This window comes from Bos taurus, chromosome 11 (assembly GCF_002263795.3).
Source record: "Bos taurus isolate L1 Dominette 01449 registration number 42190680 breed Hereford chromosome 11, ARS-UCD2.0, whole genome shotgun sequence".
Classification (NCBI taxonomy): domain Eukaryota; kingdom Metazoa; phylum Chordata; class Mammalia; order Artiodactyla; family Bovidae; genus Bos; species Bos taurus.
Window position 1 is genome coordinate 45,934,695 of NC_037338.1, and position 25,751 is coordinate 45,960,445.

Consider the following 25,751-nt stretch of genomic DNA (forward strand, 5'->3'; position numbering starts at 1 on the left):
CCAGAGGAAAATGGGGCTTGATCCCTGGATGTGCTCAGCACCAGACCCATCAAAAACATGAGCAGCACTGTGAGGTCCTCCTCATGGGCGACTGGGGCCCCCAGGCCTGCGGAGCACACACCCACCTGCCCAGCGCCCTCTCCCTTTGCTGCACTCATCTTCCCAGGGCCTGGGGCCTGGTTCAGGGCGGGCATTCAACTAACGTTTGCCAGTTTAACAAGCTCCATTTTCTATCTCACCATCACAAGTTTGTCTGCCTCATCAGTCCTTGCAGACTGATCTCTTCAGGGATACACACCTGGGCTGCCAGGAGAGCTCAGGTTAATTAGGAGCAGCCTGATACCCATCCCTGCCCCCCACCCCTAAGTACGCACTGCTGACCCCTCCATATGCCTTGAGATCCTCCCCTGTCCAGGCACCACATGTCTGTAAGCCAGCAACTCCATGGCCAGGGCAGGAGGCCCTACTCTAGCCAGGCTATGTTCCCGGAACCTGAGGGCACCATTTCCTGACCCACCCTCTGTGCCCCCACTCTCCCAAGTTGCAGTAAACCCAGGAGATTTTACTTTTTTTATTCCTAGGCATGTGCACCTTAGGCTTACACCTTACCCTGCAATGAAATGTGCTATTATATGCCATACGGAGCCCCAAGTTCAGGGAGGGGATGTCTAGGACCGGAGGGAGGAAGGAGAAATGGATGGCTGTTGGATGGATGGGACCTCCCATCCCTGTGGCAAACCCACATGGCCTGGGTCGAGCTGACAGGACAAAGGAGCAAGTCACCATCCATGTGCCCAGATGGTCCCCTTTCCCGTGGGCAGACTTGCCAGAAGCTGGCACAGAGGGAGATGTGTTGGGGCAAAGTACACCATCAATGGATCCACGAGTCCAGAAGCAGAACTTCCATTCCTGCTCCTAAGAGAGCCCGTTTCCCCATGAGCAGGCAGTCAAATAACATAACTGAATGTGTAAGCCTGGAAAAAAAAAAAACTGGTTCAGAAGCATAGGATTTTCTACCAAATGTGAAAGTCAAATGGTAGCACAGATGCCAGGGTAAAGAATTTTTGAAAGGTTTTCATTATAAATTGTAATTAAAAATACATATTTAGTACCTCTCAACACATATACCCGATCCATCAGCACAAGCATCTCTGAATGTGATGTGCCTGGGGGGGTGGGGCGGTGGTTGGGAGGTGGCAAGCATTCACTATGACCTTCTGAAGCATCACTTAGCGTCTGTCACTGGCAGAGGCTCACAAGAGCAACTTTTTGAGCCCACACCTGCTCGGTAAAATGAAATACAATAACGAAGAACAGAGTGCACACAGGGTCAACACATTTGTGGGGTGACTGGCTGGCAGACAACTGAACCCCAGCTCTGACCAGGCTCCAAGCTCAGCTCCTGCCCCACTGGCTTGTGGCCTGGCGGTTCTGCACTCTCTCTACTGGGTTTCTGCATCTGTAGCACGAGGATGTCAGTGGCCCTGCAGGGGTAGGTGGGGCAACCGTGAGAGTCTGAAGCCTGAGGAAAGGACGTGTGCAGTGTCCAGCGCACAGCAGGAGCTGTACAACTGTGGCTGTGGTGTTTACTGCTATTATCAGTCCATACGTTGTTTTCCTTTCTGGGTGAGGACAAAGGTCCAATGGAGAAAACAACAGATGGTGCTTTCTCCAGAGATGTGCATGTGTCTGTTTTTCCCTAAAATGCTCCTGTGGGACTGGGTGGTGGGGGGTGCACAGCTGACCAGTCCTGCCTGCTGGGTTGGGAGCTGCTGAGACACGAGGGCCCCTCTGAAGTGTCCCAGGAGAAGATGCTCCTCAGTGCAAAGTGGGCCTTCAGGGAGGGAGTAAAAGAGATACTCCATCTCCCAAGGCTCTAGGACCACATGCCACTCTAGACGAGGCACACGCTGGTGACGAGGCACATGCAGGCTCCAAGAGAGGTCTTAAGGGGCTGGGCTCCAGACCCCAATTCCCGCCACCCACCCTGGCCCTGGGCTGCTCCCAGCTGTGCCACGAAGCACTTTGTTACCCGGGACAAGTATGTCAACCTGCCTGATGGTCACAGAAGAGCTCTGGGCCAGGTCATCTCCAGGGTCTTGCCAGGATTCTACAGAGACACCAAGCTGTCAAATGAACCTCACTTTTCAAACTCAACTGTACATACTAGGCTATAAGAAACAACCACAGAAGAACTGTAAGTGGTCCATCTGGTTCTTACAGCCAACTCTTGTCACTAGAGTTTGGCTGAATACATGGGCTAATATGACAGGACCATTACCTCACATCACTGCAGAAAGACACCTCGACCACTTCACCACCAATTCACGCTCCACTATAAATGCCCACTTGTAAATTTCCCAAGTCAGACCCTCAACTGTTTTGCTTCTGTTTTGCTCCTGAAAAATCAAAAATACAAAATAGATGAAGGTTCCCTGCCAGCAGCTACTCCAGGACAGCTGACTTCCAGGAGGAAACGTAGGCACAGCCCCAGCTTGAACACTCCCCAAGATGTGACCTCCAGAGGCTTCCCAGCTGTGAGAACCACTGGGACAATCCAGACGCTCACAGAATCCATGAGTTCAGAAGCAGAGAAAGGAAGCTGAGAGTTGAGAAAAAGCGACAGCAGCCTGGAGAGATCAGGGAATGACTTGGAGACAAAGATGATGTGAACAAGTGCTTGGTGAGGAGCAAAGGAACATCCCGCCTACCCAAAATCACTGATGCCTGACAGTCAGACCCTGGCCAGCTCAGGTCAGCAGGAGCTCTCCAGATGCCCACTTGCCCTCCTGTACCTAGAGCTGTGGTGGGCATAGGGTAGGGGTGCAGGAGAGAAGGAGCCTGCTTGGCCAGCAGCCTGAGGGGCTCTGCAGTCAGCTCCATGGCACCCACCCTGAACAATGTTCCCCGCACCCACACTGGCTCCTGGGAACAGGCGTGAATGTGTAATCGGGGAAAGGAACGTTTGAGACATATGCATGGGGTCTAAAAATGAGCCAGGCCATATGGGGAAGCACAGTTAGAAACACGGCAAGAAGGCTTTACTTAAACTCTCAGCATTTTTAGTCTACGTTTCTTCTATAACTGAAGGCTCCCACTTGAGTAACTTGAGTCAAGAAAGGGTGTTCTGTAGAAAAATGATTATTTTAATAAGAAGCAACTTAGGTGCCAGTTGCTGGGAAATACCTTACCTGCTGTCCTCGTCCTTCCTTGGGGCACAAGGGGCCAGGGGATGACGCATCTGGTTTCACAACCCCCATGTCACCGCACACCTGCTTCTCCCCGGCTTCTCGAGGGGGCAGCCCCTCCTCCTTCCCATGGCCCCTCCTGGCTTTTCTCCCATTAGCATTCTTCTGAACAATCTGTCTCTATTTTCTCTCTAATTATCCACCCACTGATCTGTTGTGAGTTGTTTTACATTTTTTGTTCTAAATACTTGGACGCTCATGATATACGGAAACAAATCCAAGTTTATTTTGGGTGCTGGCACCACAGTTTCTGTAGACGTCTCCACTGTCTGTGGGCACTGCATTTGGCAGGTCGTCTGTACTGTGAATGATCTCGTGAGACAGAAAGCTAGAGAGTTCTAAATTATGGCATGTTATATGTAATTCAGGTTCACACAACTGTATAGATTATACGGCAGAGACTGAAAAGGTAAACCTCAAGTGTTAAAAGTGGCTCTGAAAACCCAGAGTCCTTGCTATAACATGGTAAAGAGATAATTAGAGAAGCTGGATGTTTAAAATCAAACTGATCTCTCTCAATATTCTTTGCATGCGCTACATACAAACTCAGGGGGTGGCTTGTTGTTGTTCAATCCCTCAGTCATGTCTGACTCTTTGTGACCCCATGAACATCAGCATACCAGACTCCCCTGTCCTTCACCATCTCCCGGAGCTTGCTCAAACTCATGTGCATTGAGTCTGTGATGCCATCCAACCATCTCATCCTCTGTCGCCCTCTTCTTCTTTTGCCTTCAATCTTCCCCAGATTGAGGGTCTTTTCCAATGAGTCGGCTCTTTGCATCAGGTGGCCAAAGTAGTGGAGCTTCAGCATCAGGGGAGTGGTTTGGTTTTGTACTTTTTTGAAATGAAAAAAAAAAAAAAAAAAAGTACTTTTTTGTACTGGTTCCTTAGATGGTGACTTCATTTAGGAAGTTATGTTTAAATGACATGTAGAAAGACTATCAGTAATTTTCTTATCCTTTATGGACATTCAACCTAGAAAACCAAACTACGTATAAGACAAATGTAAAGAATGAGCTTCTCCTCTTAGGTTGTTTATAGAAAATACAAAAACACTGAGCATCCTGACCACTGACCAAGCAAGGAGACCAAACTCATATAGTAAACCTCCTTTCTAGCATGTGTTGAAATCAGGCTTTGGCAGAAAGGGCAGATACTTGAGCACCAACTGCCTGGTGACAGCCGGTACTGACTCCAGCAGGAAGTCCCCTCCGCAATCTTATTCTGATTCTACATGTATACTGAGCCAACAAATGGAAACGCCAAAAGTCATTACTTCTGGGTGATAAGATCACAGGTGATTTCTGTTTTATCCTATTTTCCAAAAATTTTTAAAATAAGTATGCCTTCCTTCAATGAACAGTTTGATAAAAGACAGGCTTTCAAAGAGATGACAATTCTGAGGGCTACCTGAGTACAGAAATCATGTCATACCAAAAGCCTGTGAATGGCAAAGACAAGAGAATGTGCTTGCTGCCAAAGAGACTGCTGCCAAAATGGAAATCAATTTACAGAAAGGGAAGAGGTGTACTCCTGGGACATTTGGCTTCTCAATCATTTTCATTAATAGCTCCCGCTCCCCTCAACATTAAAGGAACCGGGTTAGTTATTGATAAGTGAGTCCCTCGGGGCCAAGAGTAAAGGATGCTCATGAAGTAGCTAGTCCTCTACAGTCCCAGGGCACAGCACGGGTGGGAGAAAACCAACACAGCCTTGCAGGTGGGGCCAGGAGTGACTGGATGCACCAATGCTTCTAGAAGGATAAAAGAGGAGCCGAGGGGCACTGTCCAGTCCTTTCCAGTGGCCCACGGGGGACAGCACCACTGTTCCAATGAGCCCCACGCATCCGGGCCAGGGTAGTTCCTCTGGTCCACCCACACTCAAGACCCAGGGGCTGAGCGCTACCCCTTCTTCCGTCCCACTGGGCTTCACTCCTGACATGCACAAGGACACAGGGCTGGTCCCACAGCACAACGACACTCATCTCAAAGCCTTGGGCTATTGTTCCCAGAGGTGACTCAGCAGGAATCAAGGAGCTTAGAGGGACTTCCAAGGGACAGAGAAGGAGGAACAACTCCAGATCAGCCTGAGATAATCACGGACCGTGGCATTCCTTGCCCTGGGCTCATCTGGACAGATTGCCTGCTGCCTGCCCTGGTCAGACCTGCCATGGATGTTTGTGACTACAGCAGAGACCCACAGACCTGTGGGGCCTGAAAGGGCAGCCCAAGGCCGCAGCATCACAGAGGTGGGGCCCCGAGGTGCTTTCTGACCGTCTTTCTCTCCTGTCTCTGTTGTAACAAAGATGTGTTTATTGAACTGGCTGAAGCAGCCTGGACTGGTCCAGCAAGAAGCAAGATTTCCTCCCCTGCCTGCTGCAGACCCACAAAGGACTGCTGGATGATTACAGAAAGTCCTGAGCCTGGGGATGTTCTGGGGAAGATTCAGTTGGCACGTTCACGCCCAGTGGCAGCCTCGTTTTCAGGTCTGATCTCAGCAGGTGCTCGGTGATCCTCTGATCTCTGAATGGTGATGGTGGTTTAGTCACTCAGTCATGTCCAACTCACTCTTGCGACCCATGGACTGCAGCCTGCCAGGCTCCTCTGTCCATGGGGTTTTCCAGGCAAGAATACTGGAGTGAGCTGCCATTTCCTTCTCCAGGGGATCTTCCGGACCCAGGAATAGAACCTAGGCCACTTTATATCTGTCCATTTGGTTTAATGTTTGGTAAAGTTGTAAGAACAGCACAAAGGATATCTGTTTCCCTGAGCTGTCTGAGAGCAAGCTGCCGGTATCCTGTCCCATTACCTCAATACCTGGTGTGCATTTCCACACACACAGACAGCCTCCTCCTCAACACAACTCTGCCATCAAAACCAGGGCCTTAACACCAACACATGTTCACTGTCATACTCACACACCACTCAAGCTTTATGAATAAGACCCTGGTTTTTCATCTCTAAAATAGAGAACCTCATACCACTAGAATTTCCTTTTAACATCCTGGCTGCCTATCTTTGCTATAAAGTCCTGTCAAATGCCCACCCAGTTAAATCCTGATATTCGAGTTGGTTAAAAAAACAAACAAACAAACAAATTTACCTACATACAGCACAGAGAACTCTGCTCAATGTTATGTGGCAGCCTGGATGGGAGGAGAGTTAGGAGGAGAATGCATACATGCACATGTACGACTGAGTCCCACTGCTCTTCACCTGAAACTACCACAACACTGTTAATCTGTTATACTCCAATATAAAATAAAAAAGTTTTTAAAAAAAATCCCAAGTTGTCCCATCTGTGCCTTTTCTTGCAGAAGTAAGTCGCTCAGTCAACCCCACATGGATACACTTTGAGGAACCTGGGAATTTCACTCCCGGGACCAGTCCCTGTCCAACCACAAGCCTCAACCCAGACAGCACAAGGTGTACTTCAGAGAGTGAGCAGGCAGCCTCTCTCTGCTCCCGGGTCTGGCATGAACTCAGAGAGGTGGAGTCTTGGTGCTAACCACCGGCAGGTGACTAACTGGCCTCAGGTCAGGTCACATAGAGGCCAAGGCTAAGGAACAGCCCTGGTGGCAGCCCACTGCTGGTTCAAGACACCGTGGGAGGTAGTCAGCAGTGGACATGTGGGCCTTGGAGCCAACCTTCCACTGGTGGCTACTAACAGGTTATAATGGAGCCGTGGTTCTATAGGCAGCCTGGTCAGTACCTGGGCCTAAGGTGACCACTGAGAAGACAGCTAACCTTTGGGACTGCAGCAGGGTCCAGCTACTCTCGAGAAGTAGCAAGAAAGATAGCTCTTCGATAAAATACCTCCCCAGCCAAGAAGATTTAGCACATGGCTTGACAACACCTCACCTGCATGGTTTTATGAGTCAGGTCATGGAAATACCAAGGCCAGGTCGGAGCCCAGGGATGTGCTGAGCCTTTAAAACATTACCTGCACTCTGCCAGGAGAAGCAATTCATAAGGACGGCTCCTTGTTATCAGTGGAAAAGTTCTCTTTGACTGTTCATGATCATGAGCTGAATACGAGAGATCTATGGTTGCATGTATGCATCAATGCACTGCCTGTATGCAAAGAAGTGCTCATGTTGTTTTACTTAACTATAAATTATTAAAAGAAAAGAAAGAATGTTATCTGTTTCCTAACAGAGAGCTCTTCGGGGGGAAGGCTCTGCTTTTTGTCTAGGGGCTTCCCAAGTGGCACTAATGGTAAAGAGTCTGCCTGCCAATGAAGGAGACAGAAGAGACTCAGGTTTGATCCCTGGGTCGGGAAGATCCCCTGAAGGAGGGCGTGGCAACCTAGTATTCTTGCCTGGAAAATGCCATGGACAGAGGAGCATGGCAGGCTACAGTCCACGGGTTGCAAAGACTGGACACGACTGAGCATGCCTACACACACTGCTTTCTGCCTAACAAAGGATGAGAAGCGACTGAATTAAAGTGGCGACCAACCTCAACCCAGTGCAGGAATGTTAAAAAGCCAGAGAGGCTCTGTGGATCAGTTGTCTGCAACCAGAGATGTCACCACGCATGTGGTACACAGGGACTTTGCTGGGAAGTCTGTGCTGTTTTGTGCCAAGCCAGGTGTCTGCCGGGGAAATCTTAATCTGGCTTTAACCATAGCAGGAGAATCACAAACATGGATGATGTCATGAGTAGCTATTAGAAGGTTGACACATGTGGTGTGGTTTCTGAGCCTGTTTTCACTATTTCTGATGCATGGTGGAGAGAAAATCCACTGGCTCTGTAATCCATCTAGGATCACACTGGAATTCCAACAGCACGCAGGTCACAGCGATTTAAACTGGAAGCCTTGGAAGGCTTAGCTCCAAAGACCAGCGGGAGGCAGGAGAAGATGGGGAAAGTCTTCGCACCTTCCTTCTCAACACTGATGCCACGTCAGGTCTGATGATGGAGAGATAAGTCACTCCACCTCTTGTCGGGTGCCTCCCTTTTCAGTGACACTACTTGAGGGGCCGATGGAGGACTCAAGCCAAGACAACAAGGTCTCTTTGTCCAAGAAAAGCAAGGCTTTGGGTGAGCAGGGTAAACACATCAAAGCGAAAAAGACCAACCACGAAGGGGGGCGTTTCTCCCAGGCGATGGGAATACTGAACCCCATGACCCTTTAGAGCAGGGGTCCCCAATCTCGGGTATCTAACGTCTAATGATCTGAGGTGGAGATGATGTAAGAATGATAGAAATAAAGTGCACAATAAATGTAATGTGTTCGAATCATCCTGGAACCATCCTCTCCCCTCTAGTCGGTGGAAAAACTGTCTTCCACGAAAACAGTCCCTGGTGCCAAAAAGATTGAGGACCACTGCTTAGACTATAAACATTAACTGCTGTGGATTGATACGGATGTTCAGAACATAACTTTGTTGGTGTTTCTACAGTAAATAACGGTTGGCGCAAACGTTTCCAAGGCCTGACGGGGGAGGAAGGGTGGAGAAGGGTGGTCAGTCCCCAGAAAAGGAGCACGGTTCCCCAGCACAGCTCTCAAGTGCCAAGGAGAGCTGCACGGAGAGAGTTACAGAGGAGCGAATGTTGATTCTATTTAAGGAAGAGCTTTCTAGCAATCTGTGTTCTCCCAAAATGGAACTGGCTGGCTCCGTGGAAGGAGACATGAGCCTGCAGAGCTGGGTGGCCATCTGTTGGGGCGGGGGAGAAAACCTGGCACTCCACACGTGGACAAGCTGGCTGAGTGATGCCCCCTGAGTCCTGGGAGTCCCAGAGACTGACCACGGCTCCTGAAAAATTGAACCCGAGCACAGATGTGCTTCACAGCTCAGCTGTCTTCTCGTTCTAAAAGCTGAAGGGAGGAAGGACAAGCTGTTCAAGGGGATTTGTGGGTAACTTGGAGGGCTACCTTCACCTTATTTCACTCCCCAGCAATCCATCCCATTTCTGGATGTTTGATTCTTTATTGCACTTCCCCTATGGCTCAGTGGTAAAGAATCCACCTGCAAATGCAGGAGATCCAAGTTTGATCCCTGGGTCGGGAAGATTCCCTGGAGGAGGAAAAGGCAACCTATTCCAGTATTCTTGCCTGGAAAATCCCATGGACAGATGAGCCTGGCAGGCTACAGTCCATGGGGTCACAAAGAGTCAAACATGACTTAGTGACTAAACAACATTATTCTTTACTAGAATCTTCAGAATATATTTTTTAAAAAGTATAAGAAAGAAGACAAAACAAATCAACAATGTTGAGCATCTCCAAAAAAAGGGACTTGAGTGGATGAGGAAAAGAAAAAATAAAACCAAGTTCAGGGCACTCCTAAAGTATTTACCTACTCATGCTTTCCGAAATTCTAGATCACAGTTAATGGAGAGTTATACACACAGGACAACAGTCTTTCTTTCAAGTGACAAGCTTGGAAAAAAAGACAAACGGGTGTCACTTTCATGGAAAAGTGATGCAGTCACTTTCATGGAAAAGAATCAGATTGCTCATGAAAAGTGGAATTTCTCCACTGGGCACAGTCTACAGTAGCTGATATGATCCACACACAGGCCAGTGTCTCATTTCTCTTCCAGAGTCATGGAAATAACCTAACCCATGACACAAAATTACTCTCCAGTGGGTGAAGGCTTCACATGGTTTCAAAGAAAGTCAGTGGACTCTTTAAGATTGCAGAAAATGAAAGATGAATACTTTGCAACACTTACCACACTCAGAGCTTAATTTTCCTTTCAGTTTCCCTACCTGTTCCCCTCCCTCAAATGAAACTAATTCTCAGGTTAGAAATAAAAAGGAAAACTTCAAGGACATGTAATGTGGGTGATAACACTGACCTATTTCAAGAGCAAACTCTTCCGTGACAGCCAGTGGTCTCAGGGGTCACTATATGGTGCTCACGGAAGGAGATATCACAGACCTGACCTTCAGGAAGTAACTCTTACTCCCTCTGCAGCCGTGACTATTGCAAGGAAGCCTGATGCCCACACGAAGGCGAGACTGGACACCATCAACTCCAGTGGACCCAGGTGGCCTCTCTCATGTCCAGACACCAGGGAAGGGGACAGGCGCATGGGAAGAAAGCCAGGTGCCCAGCTGGCCCCCTGTGAGCCACCGCAGCGGCCTCGGCATCATACCACCCCCTCCGAGTCCCCACCTTAGCTGCCACCATGAGCAATTGTGGTATGAAATGCCGCCAATTCAACAGGGGGAAACAATTCGCCAGGTTCCAGGTGCTTTTCACCATCTCCTCTACTCACAAAGGCCCCATGCACAGGATTTAGTGGGAAAAAAGACTGGATGGAATGACCCGGGCGGAGCTGTGGACGTGCCTGGAGGGGCTAATTCCCATCTCAGGCCCCTCCAGAACATTGATGCCAGGAGACTGAGATGTAAAGGGGGGGGAGGTGGAGGTTCAAAACACACAGAAGGGTCAGCTTACAGAATCCTCCAAACTTGAACATCTTGAGGAAATGACAGGCTATTTCTGCACTGCATCTCAAAGTCCAGAGACTTTTAAAAAAGACAAGTAGAAAGATGCCTTTTTTTCCTCAAACACAAATGAAAAAGACAACCCCTCCCACCCCCTGCCCTGAGAGTGCTCCCCCTCTGGGCTGGGGTCCAGCCCAGGGGCCCACTACGCCCACCACTCACCAAGCGTGTCCTTGATGTTCTTCACCAGCGAGCCCTTCTTCAGGCTGTTTTTCCTCTCCACGTAGTTGGACGGCACATAGCCTGTCCGGTTGGCTGCGTTGCGCACCCGCCACCACGTCTTGGAGTCGTCCAGTAGCCACAGGCGCTCGTTCTTCTTGATGTCCAGCTCCTGATCCTGCTGGGCTGTGTAATCCCACTTGGCTATGACGATGACCTCCTCTGTCATCTTTCATGGAGTACTTCTGCCAGCAAAACATTTGAAGAGAGTCATTAGAGCCCTGGCCAAACACCACTGCATCCACTTGGAAAACTACACCCTGACAGCTTTTTATTACAACTTGGCAACCATCAAAAAGAATGAAGTGATGCCATTTGCAGCAACATGGATGGACCTAAAGATATCATACGAACTGAGGCAAGTCAGACAGAGAAGGGGAAACTGTATGACATCCCCTACATGTGCACTCTCAAAGGACACGGTACAAATGAATCTTACTTACAAAACAGAAACACACTCAGACACTTAAGAGAACAAACTTACGGTGGCCAGGGGAAAGGCTGGGGGAAGGGATAGTTAGGGAGTGTGGGATGGACATGTACACACTGCTATACTTAAAATGGATAACCAACAAGGACTTACTGTAGTGCACTGGAAACTCTGCCCAATATCATGTGGCAGCCTGGATGGGAGGGGAGTTTGGGGGAGAATGGATACATGTATATGTATGGCTGAGTCCCTTTGCTGTTCACCTGAAACTATCACAACATTGTTAAGCAGCTATACTCCAATACAAAATAAAAGGATTTAAAAAACAAGTCGGCAACTGGCTGTCTCTGGGGTCTTGAAAAAACCTTAAGATGACCTTCCTTCAACAAGCTTTAGTATTTTGTTTAGAAAGGACAAAATGCTTGACCTTATCAAGCAAATCTTAATTTTGCACAGTGGGAACTCTGTATGCTTTGCTTAAAACAACAAAAGCCTTCCAAAATCTTCTACATAAAATAACCGTACCATAATTAAATATGTTCAGTTCAGTCACTCAGTCGTGTCCAACTCTTTATGACCCCATGGATTGCAACACGCCAGGCCCCCCGTTCATCACCACCTTCTGTAGTTTACTCAAATTCATGTCCATTGAGTCAGTGATGCCATCCAACCATTTCATCTTCTGTTCATTGGTTAAGTAATACCAGATTCTTATAGCTGACATCGTTACATCCATCCATTTTCTCAGGATAAGCTGAATTTTCTGAACATATTTAATGACTGTGACACACTCAAACTGAAGTAGTATCTTGGACTGAATCCTCAAATATGAAAATAGTGAAATCCAAGTGAAGTCTGGGGCTTCCCTGGTGACTCAGAGGTGAAGAATCTGCCTGCCAATGCAGGAGACATGGGTTTGATCCCTGGGTCGAGAAGATCCCCTGGAGGAGGAAAGGGCAACCCACTCTAGTATTCTTGCCTGGGAAATTCCATGGACAGAGGAGCCTGGTAGGCTACAGGCCACAGGGTCACAAAGAGTCAGACATGACTGAGTGACTAAATAACAACAGCAACAAAGTGAAGTTACTCAATAGTTTACCACTAACCAACTCTTACTTCTGACAAATGTCCCTGGTCAGGCAAGATGTTAGCACTTAGAAAACCGAGTGGGGGATATTTGGAATGCTTTGCACTATCTTTGCAGCTTTTCCATAAATATAAAATTATTCTTGGAACCTGAAACACAGATGTTTATAGTGGCTTCATTCATAACTGCCAAGATTTGGGAGTCATCCAGCTGTCCATCAGGAGGTGATGGGTAAATCAACTACGGTCCAGACAAATAATGGAATGTTATTGATTGTTGTTGTTTAGTTCCTGAGTTGTGTCTGACTCACTGAGACCTGTGAGGCTACTCTGTCCGTGAGATTTTCCCAGACAAGAATACTGGAATGGGTTGCCATTTCCTTCTCCAGGGGATATTCCCAATCCAAAGATTGAACCTGCGTCTCCTGCACTGGCAGGCAGATTCTTTACAACTGAGCCAGCAAGGAAGCCCCAGTGAAATATTACTCAGTGATAAAAAGAAATGAGCTGTCAAGCCATGAAAAGACATGGAGGAACTTCAGATGCATATAAGACTACGTGGAAGAAGCCTACCCGAGAAGGCTGCAGACTGTGATTCTCACAAAGGCTCTTTCTGTGACCAAACTTGAGTCAGACTCCTCTGAATTCTCTGCGCAGACTAGGCATCAACTCTCTGCATTCTAGCAAGAATCCTGAGGTGACGCCTCTTCTTAGGAGGTATCCTGTGAGGTCAGTACAGCCAGAAACGCCCTCTCACCTCTGATGCTTCCTCTCTGTGCTCCCTACCCCCTCACTCCTGGACTACAAACTCCCTCCCTCTTCCCTCCTGTAGGTGGATGTGAGCCCAGTCTCTCTCAACTATGGCAAAAGTCCCTCAAAGTACTTCCCTGAGTAAAATCAGCTAAATCATGCTTTAAAAAGTGTCATGTTTTCTTCAATAAATCCAAGAACATAACATTCCAGAAATGGCAAAACTATGGAGACATTGCAAAGATCAGCGACAGAGGGAAAGATGACTGGGTGGAACACAGGGATTTTTAGAGCAGTCTGACAATTTTGCACGATACAGTCCACTATTGTGGACATATGTCATGACACATTTGTCAAGACCCACAAATGTGCAATACCAAGAGTGAACCGTAATACAAAATGACTCCAAAACTAAAAGTTTATCAAAACAACAAAGAATTCAGTATATTACATACCTCAGAAAGTCAGTTCTCGAAGTAACAAATAGTAAAAGTGTATCTGAATGACCACAATAACTATGGTTACTGTTTAGTTCTTCAGTCATATCCAACTCTTTGTGACCCCCATGAACCATAGCCCACCAGGCTCTTCTGTCCACGTAATTCTCCAGGCAAGAATATTGGAGTGGGTTGCCATTTCCTCCTCCAGGGGATCTTCCCAACCCAAGGATCGAACCTACATCTCCTGCATTGGCAGGAAGATTTTTTACCACTCAGCCACCGGGGAAGCTCCACAATGACTATAGTTATGAGCTATTTCCTAACTTCTCAGGTAGAAGATGGGCCAGTATGTTTGCAACAGAAAAATTCAACATTCAGTCCTTTAAATGACTACACATTTACTCAAAACTAGGAAGACATGAATAATGGAAAGGCTCTTGACTCAAACCCTCTCCTTTTCTGACAGGGAGGAGTTCTCATTATTTACAGGGGCTACTTCAGGATGACAGAGGGGACCTAGCGCACTGACTCCACAGAAGAATGAATCCCATTTTTAAATAACATGATACTCTCTGCTGCTAGATGCTAAAGACACTTATAAATAATACATGTTCTCCTCCTTCATGAATTAACTTCCAGACTTACAGATAACAAACCTTTGGGGACGGAGGAGATGATTAATAAACCTTATGCATAATGTACACAATATCCAGGGAGACAGTTTACACAAAGCTCATTTCCAAACTGTAGGCAATACTGTTATCTACCTTCAGAAAATCTCAAGTCCACGGGTGTCTCCACATGTACTGAACTCACTGTCAGGTTTGATTTTTGAAGGTCATGGAGGTCATTTCTCTTTTTTCAGTCGTGAGGGGAGGGGCCTGAGCAGTAAAAGGAATGGGGTTCAGACAGTATTTTATTGGGGTACCAGGTTTGTGTCTTAAATTACAGTTGTTTTAAAGAGAGATTTTAACAAGAACAGCACATCACTCAAGACCAGTCAAAGCAATCTATAAATTTTCTGTACAATTTAACTGCGTGAAAAAGCTGGTAAGTTAGGCTCTGGCTGGCATGGTAGGTTTCAGTGCAGGTTGACAATCACAGGGAAAGGAGCCTAGAACATGCTGTGCCTGGCTCTACCCTCATCAGTCACCTGGGACCCCTAGGAGCGGGGGCTGAACATCCCTAGGGTATCACAGGCCTCAGGTGACTCTGACAGCCCTCCTTGAAGGTGCTCCTCCTGGGTCCGGAGCAGGGAGTGTTGGAAGTGAGTGCTCAGTCTAGGGGAGGACATTGGTGTGCACAGGGTGCTCGTTTAATCTCCAAACACCCACCTCTTGGGGAAGTGTGAACTTTAAAGAGAGACAATCAGAGATTCAGTGACTTGCTGAACAATAGAGCCAGGACTTGAGCCCAGGGTTGTGCTCCTGTGCTCACTTCTTGGGTGAGTGATCACAGCCCACCATCAACCACCACCTCACCCTAGCAATCACAGCGCTCCATCAACCACCTCACCCCAATGACCACACTCCCCCATCAACAACCACAACAATAACCACACCCCCCATCAACAACCAATCACAGTCAGTGCACAGGTCTACCCACCCCGCCCACCAGCACCCAGGCCACAGACCCCACTCTGTCTTCCCTTGGCCATTCAGGCTGTAGAGGCTGCTGGCTGGTCGGCATCCTGGAGGAAGCTGTTAGTAAGGATAGGGGGGCGAGAGTGGGGGTTCCACCCAAGGTCCTGGGAAACTGCTCCAGGAGGCCAAGAGGAGCCAGTCCTTCCAGTGATGAGAAGTCTGATATGAGTGTAGGATGAACTGTGTAATAAGAAGAGGCTGGCGCTGAAATAAGATTATTCCCCAATATAAACCAGATGTACAAATGGACTTAAATTCCTAATACGGAAAAGCCATAATAGAAGGAAGTCTGAGGAAGTACCTTCTAACTGACTACAGAAATTTTATGTCAGAAATGGGACTCTGATGTGGTCTAGGACTTACCGAGGTCAGATACAAAGTGTAGTGTACATTTACCCCTCTAGCTTGGGCAGGTCAAGAAAATCAAATTTTTGCCTTCATTCACTAAGCTAGTATTCACCTATCTATAGCCAACAGAAAGAAGAGCCACAAAGTTAATATTTTGCAGCTAGATCATGTTTCATGTCATGCGACCAGTCATACAATTTTAAGAGTTAGTGATACAGATTAGCAAGAAAAACCCTATTTTATACTGAATTAAAGAAACTCAGAAAATCTAACATGCTAAGCTGCTTTTTCAAGTCTTGGGTGGAAAAAGATTAAAAAAAAAACAAAAAACCCTAAACAGACTGGAATAGTTATAAAACTTTCTTGGCCCTGCAGTTGTCACTAACTCCTAAAATAATATCAATCCTATTCTGGGACTCTCTAAAAAGGAGCCTGTTAACTTCAGCTTGCTGCTTTAGGGCTGGGTTACATAATTCTCAGAACAACCAACACCCCAAAATGCTCATGAACACTCCCAAAGGGGTCTCGGGGGCCAAGCTGAACCACTTGGTCATAACTGCAAACAAAAAATCTGAATAAAGAGTTTGGGGTTCAGGATTTCCTAGGTGGTCCAGTGGCTAAGATTTCTTGTCCACTGTGCAAGGGGTCTGGGTTTGATCGCTGCATGGGGAGCTAGATCCTATATGCAGCAACCCTGAGTTCACATGCTGCAACTAAAAACCCCACCTGCCACAATGAAGATCAAAGACCCCACAACTAAGACCCAGCACAGCCAAGCAAATAAAAATTAACATTAAAAACAATAATCTGGGATCATGTGCTTAGCTGGGCCTTCTGTGCATACCCCTGGCCTTCCTCTCATTCTGTAGGACAAGACAGCAGTATCTGCCTCGCTCGAGGAGGTACCCAGACCCCCGGAAGCAGCCCAGTGATGTCGTGATTAAGGGTCGAGGTTTCATGTCATACAAGCCTGGGTTGGAGTCGGCTGTGCACCTCAGCCCAGCTGCCCTTCTGTCGTGTGGGGCAAGAAAACCACCTCCTCCAGGAGTTTGTGAAAACAGCTCTGAGCCCCGTGCCCACACACAGAACGGGAATCACAGTCAGCATGAAAGCACGGTGCATGCTATGGCACTGATGGTTAGTGTCAGGGGGCCAGACTGCCAAAATCTCCTGCCCAGTACTAGCATGTAAGAGAGGACAGTGGGGGACGCTCAGGCTTTGGGATGAGACCCTTCTCGTGGGTTTGAATCCTGGCTCAGGCACTTTCCAGCCTGTGGATGTGGACAGGTTATCTTACATCTCTAAGCCCCAGTTTCATCATTCATTCAGTGTCTCTATAGATCCATCGTCTCTGCTTCACAGGGTGACTGCAGACCTGGGATGAGCTCACAGTCAGGAAACAGCCCCATGGGCACCAGGGGGATGCTAGTAGCTCCTCCTATGACTGGGCTTCCCTGGTGACTTGGCAGTAAAGAATTCGCCTGCCAAGGCAGGAGACGTGGGTTCTGATCCCTGGGTCAGGAAGATCCCCTGGAGGAGGAAATAGCAACCTACTCCACTGTTCTTGCCTGGAGAATCCCATGGACAGAGGAGTCTGTCCATGGCAGGCTACGCTGCATGGGGTTGCAAAGTTGGACACAATTTAGCAACTAAATACAATCTTTGACCGTGTGCCCGTCCCCATGGAGGAAGGTGTGCCAAGCCCGTTCTGTTGTTTATTTTCTCTTTTACATGTAGTGTATTTTTGTGCCTTAGGGAAGCAGTAATACCTTGACTCGCGTCATGGCTTAATTAACTTGCTGAGAGCTGGAGCAACATGAGATTCTATATCGTGTCCTACTTGAAGTTGAAGTCTAGCAGCTGTAATTAGTGATACGCTTGCAGAAAGCCACCAACTGGCCTTTCTGTTCCCCTCAGGGCATCACAGGCTCCTGCCAACTCCTGTAAAATGAGTTGGCATCTGGCAAGTCTTATCTACCACGCAACCTGAAACTTTAATAAAGAATTTATTAGGTCTTTTAAAGTTGCTTCTGACACCGTTTCCCTGAGTGAGTCTCCTTAAAGCAAGTGTACTATTTTAAAGTATTTGCAAAATAAACAAAGGGGGGAAAACAGTGTGATAAATGAGAGAAAACAATGAAAGCGTTATTTTTGTTTGGGCTGACCTTGGCATGGTTACTTGTGGCATTCTTTTTCCGTGGGCTGCTGTAGGCACTTGCATAGACTTAGTGGCCTGAAACAGCCCAAGTTCATTCCCTTACAGTTCTGTGGGGCAGAAGTCCCAGCTGGGTCTCACTGGAGCTGAGTCAAGGTATGGGCAGGGCCATGTCCCTTCTGGAGAGTCCAGAGAAGAATGGTCCTTATGTCTTCCAGCTTCTGGGCACTGCCCTGGTCCAGGCAGGCTCCTCTCTTATTCTTCTGCCTCCTCTCCTGCTCACAGGGCCTCTGTGGTCACAAAGGCCTACAAGGGTGTTCCCTCAAGATAAGCTGATCAGTAACCTCCTTCCCCCCATGTTTCCCCACATAGCCTAACATATTCACAGGTTTCCAAGGAGGAAGATGTGGACATCTTTGGGGGCCAGGCTAATATTCTTCCTACTTGTTTAGTTGCTAAGTCGTGTCTGACTTTGTGACCCCATGGACTGTAGCCCTCCAGGCTCCTCTGTCCATGGGATTCTCTAAGAAAGTATACTGGAGTGGGTTGTCATACTGAAAACCTCTATTTGAGTGAATTTCTATAATTGATTGACTGCATTGAAAGCATGAGCTCTTATAAAGAAAAAGCCTTAAGACCCATATTGAAGTAGATTACCTTATTGGACTAATTCAGAATGTATGTTGAAAATCAAGGTAAGGATGACTTCCCCCCCCCCATGTAGTCAGTCTCTTTTCTTACCGGTTGCTCTCTAAACCAATTATCTGCTCATAGCTCTATATTTGGATACGTCTATATCTACGTGTGCACACAGGTATTTTTCTGAAATTACAGGTTAATATGCTAGAGGTAAAATATCACACTCGATTTGTTGGTTCTTTTGTCTCTGTTTTGAATTGAATTCAATAAATCATATTTCATCCATGTAAGGTTTATATTACAAATGGGACTGGCAACATTTTAAAGCTGTTTATGACCCTGGTCTTCTTTGAGGCTGGCTAGATCAGTCATTCTGTAGAAGGGTGATGAGGCAGGTGCATATTAACCTTGAATCATCAGTGCCTTTCCTTGACCTTCCCATTAGGCCGGGTGGCTGCAGCCTCAGCAGCCGCTGTCAGCACATAACGGGCTCTCCCACACAGTGAACAGATGAACAGGTAACCTCAGGTGACGCAGGTGATCCTGGGGAAGGAAAGCCTCATCTGCGCTGAATGGGGCCCACCCTGCTCTTCAAGAAGGAACCCGTCCTGTGGTCACTGCCATTTCTCTTGGCTAGGTCATTCTTCTCTCTCCTGGATTGTCTTTCCTGCCTGCTGACAGCAGACACTGTCCATTAGCCATTGAAGGGCTGCCCTCTGCTCCGCTGCCTGGAGCACCCAGCCCTGCTTCACTTTCTCTCCTCCTCTTTCACAGGCCCCTCCTCAAGCTTCTGACCTAGGCTGTCTGGGGGGCCTCGACTCTATCCTTTTGCTCCCTCTCTAAACAAGCTGCTCCCAAGTGCAGCCTCCAGCCCTGCCCCCCAAGACGTGGACCCCTCCCCCACCTCTGAGACACCTCCAACTGTTGGGTGAGTTGGAACTCACCCAAACGGAACTCTTCACCATCTACACCAAACCACAGCAAAAGAAAACCAATCAAAGAGTGACCACAAAATCCACCCCCCCTGTCTCCCCAGGCCCCCTCTGAGTCCATGAGCATAAGATGAACATCCGTCCACGTGCCCAAAAGGCAAAAATCTTGGCACGTCTCGCAGAATACATGCGCCCCATTCATTTCATTTCAGTTCAGTTCACCTTCAAAATACTTCTCAAATTTTACCACCGTCAGACCCTCCACTGCCCAGCTCCAAGCCAGCCCCACCTGGGCCCAGACCATACAGTTTTTTCTCCCCAACTGGGTCAGTCTCCACCCTCGCAGTCTGCCTCCCCAGCAGTGGCCTGTGATGCTCCTAAACGGACGAACGGTAGGTTGTGTCTCCTCCGTTCAAGCCTCGTGCCCTTCCCACCACAGGAGAACACAATCCGAGGCCAGCTCTTCCTCCAAGCTCACACTCTCTGCTCCTCTTGCCTCCCCTGCCCCCTCCCCCCCCCCAAATTCACAGCCCACCCTGATGAAACCAAGTGTCCGCCCAGCTCATCTGAAAGAACCGCTGCACCCACAGCTGCTCCCCCACAACACACACACATTTTCCTGTTCTGCTTTCTCTCTCCCTGGCACTTACTGGGATCTCACGTACATTTTTATTGTCTGTTTTCTCGCTGAATAAGATTCCTCGCAAACAAGGATTGTGTCTCCTCATAAACCGAGCACTTGTAAGGGCCTGAGCCTGTGTACCCAGAGAGCACATGAACAGCAGCATGGGTGCTCTTTGCCAGCAGCTGTGTGGCTTCCACCACCAGAACTCTCATGGACACAAGACACTGAGATGCTGCTTCCTGTGCTCAAGTCCTGATGTGCAGCCAGAATCACAATTAAGGAACTTTATTTAAAACAATCTCACCTTAGATAGGGGCTTCCCTGGTGGCTCGGTGGTAAAGAATCTGCCTGCAATGCAGGAAGACGCAGGTCTGATTCCTGGGTAGGGAAGATCCCCTGGAGAAGGGGATGGCAACCCACTCCAGTATTCTTGCCTGGGAAATCCCATGGAGAGAGGAGCTTGGTGGACTACACAGTCCATGGGGGTCGCAGAGAGTCAGACACAACTGAATCGCTAACACATACTTTCGCACTCACCTTTGATACCGTCATTGTTATTCTACATAATAAGGGCTCTTCATTCATGAGGGAAGCCATGGAATAATTTCAATTAAAATTTAAAATTTTGTGTCATTCAGCTACTTTGAGAAAAAGGGGGAAAATACACAGAATATACATAAATATTCATGAAATACAGATCAATAAGGAAGGGCAAAATTCCAACTTTTTCTGACAACTGATAAGAGCAGCAACAGAAAAGGAAAGATGAAAGTTCAGCAAAGCTCATTAAACTACTGAGGAAGCGCTGTCTCAGACCTGGAGACATACCTGTCAATAAAATGATTTGAAAACTTTGCATTTATCTTTAACAGTCCCCAAATTTAAAAACAGGATGTTGAACACTGAAGCAATACAGAGCATACACATAATCCTTATAGCAGAGCTGTAAGAATATAAGACTCCCTTTTATAGGAAAGCATTAAAGTATATAAATAGTGGTATGCATAGCTGACACAGTAAAAAATCATTCTAGTTCAAATAAATCTCGATTCTCTAATGGGAATTACCAATCCTCCCAGATCAAAATATGATGAAACTGGCAATTTGTATGGAAACACAAAAGATCCTGATCAGCCAAAGCAATCTTGAGAAAGAATGGAGCAGGAGGAATCAACCTTCCTGATTCAGACTATACTACAAAGTTACAGTCATCAGTATGTAACACACGGACAGTATGGTACTGGCACAAAAACAGAAATATAGACCAACGGAAGAAGACAGAAAGCCCAGGGATAAACCCACACACCTATGGATACCACCTTATCTTTGACAAAGGAGGCAAGAATGTACAATGGGGCAAAGACAGCCTCTTCAATAAGTGGTGCTGGGAAAACTGGACAGCTACGTATAAAAGAATGAAATTAGAATACTTTCTCAAAGATAAACTCAAAATGGATTAAAGACCTAAATGTAAGGCCAGAAACTATACAACTCTTAGAGGAAAACATAGAACACTCTCTGACATAAATCACAGCAAGATCCTCTATGACCCACCTCCTAGACTAATGGAAATTATAACAAAAATAAACAAATGGGACCTAATTAAACTTAAAAGCTTTTGCACAGCAAAAGAAACTATAAACAAGGTGAAAAGGCATCCCTCAGAATAGGAGAAAATGATAGCAAATGGAACAACTGACAAAGAATTAGTCTCCAAAATATATAAGCATCTCATGCAGCTCAATACCAGAACAACAAACAACCCAATCAAAAAGTGGGCAGATGATCTAAATAGACATTTCTCCAAAGAAGACATACAGATGGCTAATGAACACTTGAAAAGATGCTCAGCATCATTCATTATTAGAGAAAAGCAAATCAAAACTACAATGAGGTTATCACTTTGTTCCGGTCAGAATGGCCATCACCAAAAAAATCTACAAATGAATGCTGGAGAGGGTGTGGAGAAAAGGGAACCCTCTTGCACTGTTTGTGGGAATGCAAATTGATACAGCCACTATGGATGTTGGATTGGAGGAGATTCCTTAAAAAAACTAGGAATAAAACTACCATATGACCCAGCAATCCCACTACTATACATACCCTGCTGCTGCTGCTAAGTCACTTCAGTCGTGTCTGTCTCTGTGTGACCCCATAGACGGCAGCCCACCACGCTCCCCCGTCCCTGGGATTCTCCAGGCAAGAACACTGGAGTGGGTTGCCATTTCCTTCTCCAATGCATGAAAGTGAAAAGTGAAAGTGAAGTCGCTCAACCATGTCTGACCCTCAGCGACCCCATGGACTGCAGCCTACCAGGCTCCTCCATCCATGGGATTTTCCAGGCAAGAGTACTGGAGTGGGGTGCCATTGCGTTCTCCGGCACATACCCTGAGGAAACCATAATTGAAAAAGACACATGTATCTTAAAGTTCACTGAAGCACTGTTTACAATACCTAGGACACGGAAGCAACCTGATGTCCATCAACAGATGAATGGATAAAGAAGTAGTGGTATGCATATATACAATGGAATATTAGCTATAAAAAGGAACACATTTGAGTCAATTTTAATGAAGTAGATGAACCGAGAGCCTATTATTCAGAGTGAAATAAGTCAGAAAGATAAAAAAAAATATCGTACATTAACCCATATATATGGACTCTAGAAAGATGGCACTGATGAGCCTATTTGCAGGGCAGCAAGGGAGACACAGACACAGAGAACAGACTTGTGGACACAGTGGGGGAAGGAGAGGGTGGGAGGAACTGAAAGGGTAGCATGGAAACGTATACACCCCACACGTAAAACAGACGGCCAGCGGGAATGTGCTATGTGACTCAGGGAGCTCCATCCCGTGTTCTGTGACCATCTACACGGGTGGGATGGGGACGGAGGTGGGACAGAGGCTCAAAGTGGGGGGGATAAATGGATTCCTATGGCTGATTCACACTGACGTGTGGCAGAAACCAACACAATGTTGTAAAGCAATTATCCTCTAATTAAAAATAAAGAAATAGAAAAAATATGATGAAATTGGGACTTCCTTGATGCTCCAGTGGTTAAGATTTCACTTTCTAATGCAGAGGGTACAGGTTTGATCCCTAGTTGGAGAACTAAGATTCCCACATGCCTCTGAGGCCAAAAAAACCAAAACATAAAACAGAAGCAATATTGTAGCAAATTCAATAAAGACTTCAAAGAACGTCAAAAAATATTTTAAAAATAGGATACTTGTAAAGTAACCAGTATATATAATGACAAAAGACCGGTTCCCAGAATATATAAAGAGTCCTGCAGTTCAAGAAGCAACAGAACAACAACTCAATTGAAAGCAAATGGAGACAAAGTCATTCATTGTCCAGAAGGACAGCATAGATGATGAATCAACTCAGAAAAGCTCACTGTGTCCATGATCCGATACCACAGGGGCAATGCCTTTTAACACTAGATGGACAGAAATGGGCCAGGCTGATGATGTGAGCATCAGGGAGGCTGGGAGGTAGTGGAGATCCTCCTATTGTGCCAGAACAGGAGGAAGGCAGTTCTGCCTGGGAAGATGATGTGGGGTTGGATGGAAAGCTGGATGCTGACACAGTACCAGGAGGCATCTCCACGCCTCATCCGCAGCACAGAAATTGCGCTCGGTCCAGAGCAACCCTGCTTCTGACAGTTAAAGAGGGGCTTTGAAAAAGTGCAAGTGTCAGTCGCTCTGTCGTGTCTGTCTCTTTGCAACCCCATGGACTGAAGCTAGCTGGGCTCCTCTGTCCATAGCATTTTCCAGGCAAGAGAACTGGAGTAGGTAGTCATTCCCTTCTCCAGGGGATTGTCCCAACCCAGGGATTGAACCCAAGTCTCCTGCACTGGCAGACGATTCTTTACTGTCTGAATCACCAGAGAAGCCCACCACATCTGGGGGTGGGTGCCAAATATCCATTTTGATCTTTGGTCCCTGTTTTTCTTGGGTTATATGTATTTTTGATACTGAGTTGCTTGTTGCTGTTATTGTTTAGGAATTAAGTCCATGGGGTCGCAAAGAGTCAGACGACTTAGTCACTTATGTCCACTGAGTCGGTGATGCCATCCAACCATCCTCTGCTGTGCCCTTCTCCTCCTGCATTCAATCGTTCCCAGCATCAGGGTCTTTTCCAATGAGTCAGCTCCTCCTGTCAGGTGACCAAAGTACTGGAGTTTAGCATCAGTCCTTCCAATGAATATTCAGAGCTGATTTCCTGTAGGATTGACTGGTTTGATCGCCTTGATGACCAAGGGACTCTCAAGAGTCTTCTCCAGAACCACAGTTCAAAACTGTCAGTTCTTCGGCACTCAGCTTTCTCTATGGCCCAAGTGTCACATCTGTACACAACCCCTGGAAAAACCATTAGCTTTGACTATCTAGACCTTGGTTGGCAAACTGTTATCTCTGTATGCGTCACAAAATCTACTGTAAGAACTCAGGTTAAGAGCACAGGCTCTTCATGCCCAATCCCTCCAACCAAAGCGAGGCTGACTGGGGGCCGGAGTAGGGTGGTCCTCAGATTCCCTGCATTTCCCACTCATTCCCGAGTCCTGGACTGCGGGGTGGGGGGCGCCAGAAAGAAAGCAGCATTCTACAGAAATGCCCCCTGTGGATGAAGCATTCCACTTCCCCCAGTGAGCTGGGGGCTGCCCTGGGCTGCCCCTGACCATGGCCTGCCCACTTATGCCTGGGGAGGTCTGCACACAGGTGGGAGAGCCAGGGCAGGCCAGAGAGCCTCCAACTCCATCAATTCACATGTCAATGTGACTGTTGGTCAAAGTCGACTCCAAGAGGCTCAGAAGGCAGATGTCATTTCACAGTGAGATGCAGGGTTGGCCCCCACTTGGGGACCAGCAGGTAGACACGGTCACCCCCCTCAGCAAGCACTGAGGGCCACTGGCCTCCATTCAAAACTGCTTCTGCTACTGTCTTGCTCGTTAACACAGCACCAAAAACTGCTCCCCTTAAACTGATCTTTCATGGTTTCAGTTATTCATACCTTTCATATCAGTTACTCATTCAATTCATACCATACTACTCAATATGATTTTATAACCATCTCAACATCTTGAAATCAAATAGTTTCCATAATAGCCAACAGCAAAGTTAATTCTGATCAGCAGAAACCTAAAACTCAAGGTGCTTTTCCACTCTCTGCACTGAGACAGGCTCGCAACAGGAGAAGGTAGGACCCCTGGAGCCACCAGTGACCCTCCAACTGTGTTCCTGGACCACCAGGCTGCTCATTGCGGTTTTCTACACTTCAGAAAAAGTGTAGGCAAAAAAAAAAAAACCTCCAGACTGGCACACACTGCAGTGGGTCCATACAGGAACTCTCATCTGGCCATGGATGGGCTCAGCATTTCTCAGCTTTACTGACGTACGCTTAGAAGGGACATGTATTAAATGTGTATAGATGGATGAGTTTGGACATATGCATATACCCTTGATCCCCAAAACAAGGTAATAAATACACCCATTACCTCCAAAAAATTTACCCATTTGAGGTCTAGTTTGCTTTTGAAAAGCTGACACCCCTACCCGGCAACACACACAGACACAGGACGAATATGTTTTTGCTTTTCTGGAGGAAGGATGCCAAGAAGAACTCTTCATCTCTCCTAATTTTGGAACCTCAAGTGCAGCAGCGCTCTATTTAAAGCTCCAAGTGGCTGGAGTGGCCTGTTTCTTAGAATTGTACACACGCGGTCCAGGGACGCTGAGACCAGCACAGCGTCTGTGTGGTCAGCACCCC

At 47.1% G+C, this 25,751-nt stretch overlaps 1 protein-coding gene across 4 annotated transcripts in view; it reads right to left on the reverse strand.

The window, feature by feature from the left end:
- The window catches only part of NCK2 (NCK adaptor protein 2), a 115,264-nt gene that overhangs the window by 15,775 nt on the left and 73,738 nt on the right, over positions 1–25,751 (reverse strand). For 2 of the 4 annotated variants that reach the window (XM_059891295.1, XM_059891294.1), the window contains exons 3-4: positions 10,875–11,116; positions 3,869–4,082 (exon numbers count right to left, since the gene is read on the reverse strand). In XM_059891295.1, coding sequence (XP_059747278.1) covers positions 3,869–4,082; positions 10,875–11,100 — 440 coding nt within the window. In that variant the 5' untranslated portion in view covers positions 11,101–11,116. 4 annotated transcript variants of the gene reach the window in all.